At 39.8% G+C, this 11,058-nt stretch overlaps 1 protein-coding gene across 1 annotated transcript; it reads left to right on the top strand.

The window, feature by feature from the left end:
* The first annotated feature begins 9,746 nt into the window (after positions 1 to 9,746).
* LOC129553830 (olfactory receptor 10A5-like) lies at positions 9,747 to 10,700 on the top strand. Its single transcript, XM_055422537.2, has one exon. It carries the CDS (start codon positions 9,747 to 9,749, stop codon positions 10,698 to 10,700), a length of 954 nt encoding a protein of 317 aa, XP_055278512.2.
* Positions 10,701 to 11,058: the final 358 nt, after the last annotated feature.

The raw sequence follows: 11,058 nt of genomic DNA, 5'->3' as shown, positions 1-11,058 counted from the left end.
GATTAAAATAGTTCCTAGGAGAGGGATAATGAGCAAAGAAAATAAAACACAGCAAAAAACAATGCTGAAATCAACTTAAATGGAAATTATCTGATCTATTTTGTGATGAATGATTTCTCTGGGAGAATTAAAAGCACTTATAAAATTACTTTTATTTTCTGAGTGAAAAAATAACTGGCACAGAATAAATGTTCAATAAATGGCAGATTTTATGATTAAGCCTTTGTGTCTTTACACAGTTTTTCTGTCTAAAATTCCTCCATCTCATAGCTTCCTCGCTATACTAAGTTAATTTCAACTTATCTTTCAAGATTCAACTCTTATTTTATTCTCTGGAATACAATGCTAATGTTTTCCTTCTAGAAACCCTCTCTGATTCCCGTAGACAAAGCTAAGTTCACTAGACTTTGTCACGCATATCTTGGGCATATATTGCTGCTAAAGCATTTAAGAAAATATAGTTAATTATATTTTACATGCACATCTAACAGATGAGTATAAGGACAACCTCTCACTGTTATGCTCCTTTGCCTGACACACAGTAATACTCATAAATGTTGAGTGATTAAGTTCCAAATCATTACCTCTAGCAGTGACCTCTCAGCCAAATGTTTTTCATGTTTCCTGGGTGTCTCCAAGACATTTCTGCTTATGTAGCAAAGTATCTATCTAGCACAATGCTCTCAAACTATGATCTGTGAAATAAATTTTATGAAGATGCTTCCTTCTCCCTGATAATAGTACCAATAAACACAGCAGAGGAGTTTCCTCTAATTTCCTCCCCAAAATGTTCTTCAAAATATGCTTTCCTCAAAAGGTCCCCTGCAGTTTTAACTACCCAGACCCACCAGAATTGTTATCCAAAATGCCCAGTAAATAATGTAAACATGGCAATCCCTTTACTGGTAAGCAGTTTTAATTGCTTGTGAGGGTTTATTTGCACACACTGATAAAAACAACTCACCCGAAAGTGATAACCATCTGCTGTACTCCAATGTACAGCAAGTTGTGTAAAACAACTTACATTACCCATAATGAAACCCATAATGAAACATACGAATACCAATAATCAAACATGAATGATGCAGCTATGATCCATATAAAGAAAAAGAGGTGCACTTGAGCACCCAACCACCCTACACAACACAAATGTCCAAACCACACAGAACATGGAGCAAAGATCAGAGCTTGTGAAAGGCATGCTGAGCTGGTTAGCTAAGGGCTATGCACTGTTCATGAGACAACTCCAAACCCTGTGTGATATGCCTACATGATGAAATTCTGAACTCATGGTTACTTAGAATAAAACACAAACTCATTTTCCAGTCATTATATCTAGATAAATTTTCTTATTATTACCCTTCTTTTTAATTTTTCATTGATTTATTTTTACATTCCATCAGGAGATACGTATACCGAGTTTTCAGAGCACAATGGTGAACAAATGCACTGCTGTTCAGTTGGTGCTTATCCAGTAAATTGATCAGAGAAGTAAAATTAAAATGTCATTCAATGTACTTTACTCTGCTATTAATATAATGCCACAACTTGATAACTGCTATTATAGGAGTATATAACAAGTCTTCAACTCCTGAAAATTTTTCCTTGGAGACACTTTTTATTCATCTCTGTTAGTTCACATTCCCATTGCCAAAGCTGGTTATTTATTCCTCTTTTTGATTCCCCCTTTTGTTGCCATATCCTTTCACTTAATCAGTGAATATCTACACACTGAGTCCTGAAGGTACAACAAAAAAATGAACAAGGTACTGCCCTCTAAGAGCTCCTATGCATAGTGCTTTACTGTGCAATAATTCTACACATTGGTAAGTGCTACAATGAGACTATTCAACCAGTCTCTAAATCCTGCTAATTCTTCCTTGGCAAAACTCTTTCACATCTTTTGTTTCAATTCTCATTGACATTGCCTCTGTCAATGGCCTAGCCAGGCCTTTGTTGCTGAAATATTACTCTATAGGCCTCCTCACTGTTCTCATGGCTTCATTCTTTCTTACCAATCATCTTTTACACTCACAGCTAAGAACTGATTTATAGAATTTATAAATAAATATATAATTATACAATGCTACCATAGATATTAAGTAATATACAATTCTCTGAAGAAGGTTAAGTGAGACTTTTAACATAAGGGAGGCAGGAAACTCTTTTCTTAGGAAATAATGACAAAAAATCAGAAAGTCATTTCAGAAAATTGAGTAGGAGTTAACCAGGTGAAAATTAGCAGGAAAAACATTAGAAGTAAGTGAATTAACCTATGCAAAGATCCTAATGAAGGAAAGTTTAATAAATTCGTGAAAAATAAAGAAGTCAATCTGACAAATAATAAGTGTAGTTGCAGAAACAGCGATGGTAGTAGTAATCAAAGTGATGCTGTCATACACCCAACTGGAAAGCCCCTTCCTCTCCCTGATGGAAACTTTAAAGTCTCAACTCAAATAGTGTCTTGATGAAACCTGCTTTATGTGACTTGGCATATTTTCTATACTTAATCCCTTTTCCTTTTCACAACAGCTATTGGGACATGGAGTAATTTTAAGATCTTTCTCTAGGTTATAAGGTTAGAAATTAATAGGGGAGGAACCAGAATGAAAGTATTATTTTGTTTCAAGTATCTTATTTTTATTAAAAATTTAATAAATTTGCATGATAAAATTAATTAAGAACAAAAGAATATACTATCAAAATATCTCCTTCTCAGGGTTGACCTCTGTTTTTCCCCACTTTCCTGGCCCAAAGACAATGACTATTATCAGTTCTTTGTGTATCTTTCAAAAAATTTACTGTTTACACATTTTATATGTATGTGTATAATATTTAGCTCTATAAAATATATTTAATTTGTATACTGTGTATACAGTTTTCATCTTGCTTTTTTTCAAATAAAATTATATCTTGAAGTTTATTCCACATTAATATATTCACAGTTACATAAGGGAGACAGGACCCCACTGGGCTTTCCCAGGGACAGGCCTTCCCCCATATCTCCTGCTTTAGCTCCTCCCTGAAGTACCTAGATAATAGTATTTGATCAACATTTCCTGAGTTGTTTTGCAGATGTGAAAAAACATCCCCCTCTCCAACAAATGGAAGATGTTAACTACTTGACTTCTCCTGGAACCTAAGGACCAATGATGCTAACCCCGGTGACACTACCCTGTTACCTTACCATCAGCCATTCAGAGAATTGTGCACAAGTTGATCACACACCCTGTGACACCCCTCCCTTACCTGGTTTTTAAAAGTACTTTGCCAAAACCTTTCAGGGAGTTCAGGGCTTTTTAGGGCATAAAACCTCCCATATCCTTGCATGGCCTTGCAATAAGCCTTTCTCTGCCCCAAACGCCAACGTTTCAGTTTGTTTGGCCTCATTGTGCATCAGGCACATGAACTTGCATTAACAGTATTCAATGGAAATCTACAATTTTTAATCAATTGCCTACTGATAGAATTAAGATAATTTTTATATTACTTTACTGTTAAAAGTTGTGCTATAATAAGAAACAGTTAAACTTTTCCTGTGTTTAAAATTCTGTGACTCTTAAAGCCTGAGTCACTAGCTCTATCTTGTACGGCTCTCTGCTGCTGCTAAGTCGCTTCAGTCGTGTCCAACTCTGTGCAACCCTATGGGCAGCAGCCCACTAGGCTCCTCTGTCCGCAGGATTCTCTAGGCAAGAATACTGGAATGGCTTGCCATTCCCTTCTCCAGTACTTCTCTCTAGGCTTTTCAAAAGTCAGTAGCCTCAATTCACTTAATCAACCTCTGGGCAAGGGCTTATAACAATGACCAGCCTACTATTAGCAAAATAATAAAAAAGATTCTATAAGAGAGGAAGCCTGTTTGAGTCTTTTCAGCAGTTTTCTTTTTCTTCCATCCTGGATTTTGTGTATGTTGTTTAGTCGCTTCAGTTAAGTTCAGTTCAGTTGCTTAGTCGTGTCCGACTCTTTGCGACCCCATGAACCACAGCACGCCAGGCCTCCCTGTCCATCACCAACTCCCAAAGTTCACTCAAACTCATGTCCATCGAGTCGGTGATGCCATCCAGCCATCTCATTCTCTGTTGTCCCCGTCTCCTCCTACCCCTAATCCCTCCTAGCATCAGACTCTTTTCCAGTGAGTCAACTCGTCGCATGAGGTGGCCAAAGTATTGGAGTTTCCGCTTTAGCATCAGTCCTTCCAATGAACACCTAGGATTGATCTCCTTTAGAATGGACTGGTTGGATCTCCTTGCAGTCCAAGGGACTCTCAAGAGTCTTCTCCAGCACCACAGTTCAAAAGCATCAATTCTTTGGAGATCAGCTTTCTTCACAGTCCAACTCTCACATCCATACATAACCACGGGAAAAACCATAGCCTTGACTAGACGGACCTTGGTTGGCAAAGTAATGTCTCTGCTTTTTAATATGCTATCTAGGCTGGTCATAACTTTCCTTCCAAGGAGTAAGCGTCTTTTAATTTCATGGCTGTAATCAGCACCTGCAGTGATTTTGGAGCCCCCAAAAATAAAGTCTGACACTGTTTCCACTGTTTCCCCATCTATTTCCCATGAAGTGATGGGACCAGATGCCATGATCTTTGTTTTCTGAATGTTGAGCTTCAAGCCAACCTTTTCACTCTCCTCTTTCACTTTCATCAATAGGCCTTTGAGTTCCTCTTCACTTTCTGCCATAAGGGTGGTGTCATCTGCATATCTGAGGTTATTGATATTTCTCCCGGCAATCTTGATTCCAGCTTGTGCTTCTTCCAGCCCAGTGTTCCTCATGATGTACTCTGCATAGAAGTTAAATAAGCAGGGTGACAATATACAATCTTGATGTACTCCTTTCCTATTTGGAACCAGTCTGTTGTTCCATGTCCAGTTCTAACCGTTGCTTCCTGACCTGCATACAGGTTTCTCAAGAGGCAGGTCAGGTGGTCTGGTATTCCCATCTCTTTCAGAATGTTCCACAGTTTATTGTAATCCACACAGTCAAAGGCTTTGGCATAGTCAATGAAGCAGAAATAGATGTTTTTCTGGAACTCTCTTGCTTTCTCCATGATCCAGCGGATGTTGGCAATTTGATCTCTGGTGCCTCTGCCTTTTCTAAAACCTGCTTGAACATCTGGAATTTCATGATTCACATATTGCTGAAGCCTAGCTTGGAGAATTTTGAGCATGACTTTACTAGTGTGTGAGATGAGTGCAATTGTGCGGTAGTTTGAGCATTCTTTGGCATTCCCTTTCTTTGGGATTGGAATGAAGACTGACCTTTTCCAGTCCTGTGGTCATTGCTGAAGTGGTGTCTAATTTTTTGAGATCCCATGGACTGTAGCCCTCCAGGCTCCTCTGTTCACGGAATTTCCCAGGGAAGAATACAGAAGTGGATTGCCATTTCCTTTTCCATGGCACCTTCCCGGATCAGAGGTCAAACTTTGGCTCCTGCTTTACAGGTGGATTCTTTACCACTGAGCCACCTTGGAAGCCACAATAATTATATAAATACAGTTTAAAAAGAATACAGAGCAATACGAATTTCATTATACAGGTAATCTTCTCTATGATTGTAACAGAAGGCAACAGTATGACAATAGTTCAAAGAAATCACAGCAGTCTACCTTCTTCCTGCAGTAAGACTAGTTCAGGTCCCATGACACACAGCTTGGCCTCATAGATAATTTAGCTTTCCTCTGCCCACATTTTTTCTGTCCAGATTTGCTTCTAAAGGCTCCAGCTGGCCTCCATTTCCTTTCTTCTTCAATTTTTTTTGTCCAATATTATTGTTCAATCCCTTTGCTAGGAGTTCAGATTCATTCATTCCAAGCATTCTTAAGCTCTTTTCACAAGCCCCAGTGTTCAACACAAACATGGACAGGATGGATGAATATTATAGGTTACAGATATCTATGGCCAAATTTTAAAAGGCACATAGGCCCACTATCTTTTCCAGTGCAGTTTTATTGCCTGATTAATCTATAAAAAATAGATATTAAGAGGCTTCTGAGCCAAAGCCAGGAGCCAGTGAAGTTTGTGCATAGCAACTACTTAGTCTTAAATGCTTGTTTATTTGGTCAATGCCTGGCTTCCCTCAATCAAATGTAATCTTTAAGATTGCAGGGACTTTGTTTTGTTTATTTCTCTCTCTGAGGATCTATAACAATGCCTGGCATATAGTAATTACTCAATATTTATTAATGAACAATTACTGATTATTGGGAAGGTTATTATGATATTCATGAGACAGTAATATATATGCTGTGTGTGTATGTTAGTCTCTCAGTTGTGTCTGACTCTTTGTGAACCCCTGGACTGTAACTCGCCAGGCTCCTCTGTCTTTGGAATTCTCCAAGCAAGGATACTGGAGTGGGTAGCTATTCCCTTCTCTGTGGGCTCTTCCCAAGCCAGGAGTCGAACCCAGGTCCCCTGCATTGCAGGCAGATTCTTTACCATCTGAGCCACCAGGGAAGCCCCATATATGCTGTAATAGAATATATTAACATTCTTGTTAATATAGCTCATCCTGTTTATACCAATCCTGTAAAATAAGCATAGTTGTCTAAGCAATATGGAAATGGAAACTCAGAGAGTTTAATAAAATTGCTAGGCATCAGCAACCAGAGAGTTCCAGTGCTGGGATTAAACTTAGGTCACTTAGAATCCAAAACGTTTGTGCTTTTCTCTATACAATATCACACTCCTAGAGTATGGTTTTCCTTTCTTGAACTTCATCCTATTGGCATCTGGCATTCCTTAGGGACTCAAAGAGTAGTGGAATCAAGAAAGGTCAGGTACCCTTGAGGAAGGGCAGGAAGAGGAGCAAAGGTGAGCCCAGAAACACCTGGGGGGAAATGCAGGTGCCAGCCCTTTACATGGCCCTGAGGACAAAAGAGGCACAGCTGGGAACAGATCTCCTAAGTCAGGACTGGGAGCAGGGCCAACCCATATAGTCTGCTCACTCACACCTGATACAGAGAAGGCTGCAGTAAGCTGGTTTCAGGTCCAATTGTTAATGACTTATCCAGGAAAGTGAGTAAGACTCCCTGGTACTTTTTCTGGTTTTCTGACAGCAGAGCCAGAGTTTGTCAAACACTCAGGGGCCTGCATGAAGCATAGGTATCAGGTAGAGCTGAACAAGGCAGATCTCCGTACTGGGCACAGGTAAGAATCTCATCAAGGGCCAAATCAACCCAGGCCCATCTCAAGGTTCAGGTGCTCAGCTAGGCAGGATTTGGTGGAACACCTAATTCCATTCCTCCGTCCACACTGGAACAATCTTACCAGTTTTCCCCCTTCCTGAGCCACAGTTTCCCCTTTCTTTGTCATAAGTGACATCTAAGACAACAAGCAGATTGAGATTACCCAGGGTTTTGTTTTTATTTTCTCCAGTTCTGTCCTGTAAATCTTTCTGGGTCAGAAAACTTCCAGTCACTGTAGCTTTGACAGAACATATATCTCCTGAAATCTTAACTGTCCTCTAATTAACTCAGGGAAGACTTGCTTTAGTGGAACAAGATAGATCACATCAAGTTCACTATTTCCTTAAGTCAATTCTGTGGGTGCAGAAAGGCTAGAAGAGTGGGTTCCTCTTCCTAGCACAGTCAGTGAATGATTGGAAGAAGAATGTTTTTCTGGAAGTTCTGGAGGGACTGGCAGGAGCCTGAAAGGTCTTTTGACTGTGATATGTGGTCTTCATTTTTTGTTTTTATTTATCACCTGTCTGAATGCTTAAAAGATAGTTTCCCTATTCTAAGATTTTTCTTAAATATAAATGACAAAGATCAAGGCATGTTGGTATATTTCCATTTGTGTGTCTTAATACACACCTGTGTCTGCCTGTATTAACAAATGATTTCAGTTAAAAAAGTTCGGTTTAGTTCAGTTCAGTCGCTCAGTCGTGTCCGACTCTTTGCAACCCCATGAATCACAGCACTCCAGGCCTCCCTGTCCATCACCAACTCCCAGAGTTGACCCAAACTCATGTCCATCGAGTCAGTGATGCCATCTAGTCATCTCATTCTCTGTCGTCCCCTTCTCCTCCTGCCCCCAATCCCTCCCAGCATCAGAATCTTTTCCAGTGAGTCAACACTTCGCATGAGGTGGCCAAAGTATTGCAGTTTCAGCTTTAGCATCAGGCCTTCCAATGAACACCCAGAACTGATCTCCTTTAGAATGGACTGGTTGGATCTCCTTGCAGTCCAAGGGACTCTCAAGAGTCTTCTCCAACCCACAGTTCAAAAGCATCAGTTCTTTGGCGATCAGCTTTCTTCACAGTCCAACTCTCACATCCATACATGACCACTGGAGAAACCATAGCCTTGACTAGACGGACCTTTGTTGGCAAAGTAATGTCTCTGCTTTTTAATATGCTATCTAGGTTGGTCATAACTTTCCTTCCAAGGAGTAAGCATCTTTGTCATTTTTACTTTATCCTAATTCTTTATTTTTATATTATTGTCACAATAAAGTGCACCCTAGGTGTTCTTCACATCTTCAGCCAACTTCATTTTCATCCTTATTTCATAGAAAGCCATCAAAGACTTTATTAGGTATCCCTTCTCCTTATACATTACCCCCACCAAGATACTGTATATTTACTGTGTCAAGACCTTCACTGTGATTTTAATATAATTGATTGTTTAAATATATCCTCCATTAGATTCTAAGCTTCATGGAGAAAGAGTCACAGTGGAATAGATATTGAATTTTTTCATATGATTTAAGATTCTCTTATTTAATATAGTCCAGGTTAATTATTTATGAATATTATCTTTTGAACATTACCTCTAATCTTCCTCATATTTTTCACAGAATTTTTCTGAGGATCTGCTTCTTTTCTCCAATTTGTCCACTTTTGAAAGAGACGTAGTTGGACTCTCCTGGGACATACTGTTTATCTACTTAGGTGTACTACAATACTCCTCTCATATCTTAATGTTGAAAGCCAGTGGATATTCTGAATTCTAACAATCAATTGTCAATTATAGCCTTGCTGGAATGAGGAGAAAGATCCTAAGGTTGTTACCTCATAATCTGTTTAGGCAAGAAGGAATAAGCATTACATGACTAGAAGTACTCTACAGTTCTTATATTGAAAGGGGAGAGAAAGTGCATTAAAACTACCACAGTCTGTAGATATCCTTCCTTTGCATCTCACCGCCACATTTTCTACTACTTGGAGTCACGTCAAAACAAAACATGATAAAACAATTGACTTTTTCTACTCTATACTCTCTAGAATACTCTTAATGTTTGCAGTCCTTGAATGCGTACATAAAGGTAAATCCTACTTTGGCAGTAGATGGAGAATATAAACACCATGAATCTTTAAAGAAGGGGGGATATATAGTAGGAACAAATGGAAAATTTCTACTGCTTTTCCATCTGACTCCACTCCATTGCCTCAGAACCCATCTCATTTAACCCCACTACAAAGGTGTTAAATGTGCAGCAGAAAATGAATGTATATAGATATGATCCAAGTTATTTTAGTAAATATGGTAACAAAGTAGAAAATGGATCATAAAGAAAAAGAGTGGGGAAGGATGAGACATTGTCCATTTCAGAACTCAGACTCCATTCTTTCTTCCTTGTGTTGATTCTTAGATAACACAAGGCACTTTCTGTTACAACTGAGATCCTGACTGTACTTCTTTCCTGACACTAAGAAAGTCTGAAAACAAATCCAGAATCTGACCCTTCCAATCAAGAATCTCTCTCCATAACCATACCTGGGGGTTCATTCGTTTATCAATGGTTGAAGGAAACTGGACAAGAGTAAGTGAGTTTATCCTCATGAGTTTTTCTTCCTTACCTACTGAAATACAGTCATTACTCTTCCTGACATTTCTATTCATCTACCTGGTCACTCTGCTGGGAAACAGCCTCATCATTCTGGTTACCTTGGCTGACCCCATGCTGCACAGCCCCATGTACTTCTTCCTCAGGAACTTGTCCTTCTTAGAGATTGGTTTCAATCTAGCCATTGTGCCCAAGATGCTGGGGACCCTGATTGCTCAGGACACAACCATCTCCTTTCTTGGCTGTGCCACTCAGATGTATTTCTTCTTCTTCTTTGGGGTTTCTGAATGCGTCCTCCTGGCCACCATGGCCTATGACCGCTATGTAGCCATCTGCAGTCCCTTGCACTACCCAGTCATCATGAACCCAAGGACACGTGCCAAACTGGCAGCTGTCTCCTGGCTTCCAGGCATTCCTGTAGCTACTGTGCAGACCATGTGGCTCTTCAGCTTTCCATTCTGTGGTAGCAACAAGGTGAACCACTTCTTCTGTGACAGCCCTCCTATACTGAGGCTGGTCTGTGCAGACACAACACTGTTTGAGATCTATGCCATCATTGGAACCATTCTGGTTGTCATGATACCCTGCTTGCTGATCCTATGTTCCTATACTCGCATCGCTGCTGCCATCCTGAAGATTCCATCGGCTAAGGGGAAGCATAAAGCCTTCTCTACCTGCTCATCCCACCTCCTTGTTGTCTCCCTCTTCTATGTATCTTCAAGCCTCACCTACTTCCGTCCAAAGTCCAATAATTCTCCTGAGAGCAAAAAAGTGCTATCACTGTCCTACACTGTTGTGACTCCCATGTTGAACCCCGTCATCTACAGCCTGAGAAATAATGAGGTGAAGAATGCCCTTGGTCGGACCTTCCACAAGGCTTCAGGTGTCAGAAACTGCTTTCTGTAGACATTTTGAGGTGGAACTAAAGTTTATTAAGTGAGGAACAATCAATTCCATGTTTGGGATTCCTCTCTGCCTCTGTTTGCGTCTTTTCTGGGACAAAACCCAGCTGCTGAAATGGCTGTTGAAAAGATCAGTGGAGGGTAGGAGCACAGAGCTATATTACACCTATCATTGTTATGTTCCGTTTTCCTCTGTTTGCCCAATATGGACTTAACATTCCTTTTCTTACTGGTACAAATGCTATTTTGAAACTTCTATGACCAATATATTCTAGGTATTTACTTTGCTAATGTGCACCAATGTGACATACACTGGGGACAGTGTGAAATTTCTTATAATGTGAACTTGGGGACGTAAGAAT

Source organism: Moschus berezovskii, chromosome 14 (genome assembly GCF_049115385.1).
Source record: "Moschus berezovskii isolate FMDL1 chromosome 14, NW_MosBer_1.0, whole genome shotgun sequence".
Taxonomy (NCBI): Eukaryota; Metazoa; Chordata; class Mammalia; order Artiodactyla; family Moschidae; genus Moschus; species Moschus berezovskii.
Note: the sequence above shows the minus strand (reverse complement) of the source record. Positions and strands in the feature narration are given on the sequence as shown.

Coding starts and splice junctions, on each gene's coding strand:
- LOC129553830 (XM_055422537.2), top strand. CDS start 9,747: ATGGTTGAAGGAAACTGGACAAGAGTAAGTGAGTTTATCCTCATGAGT.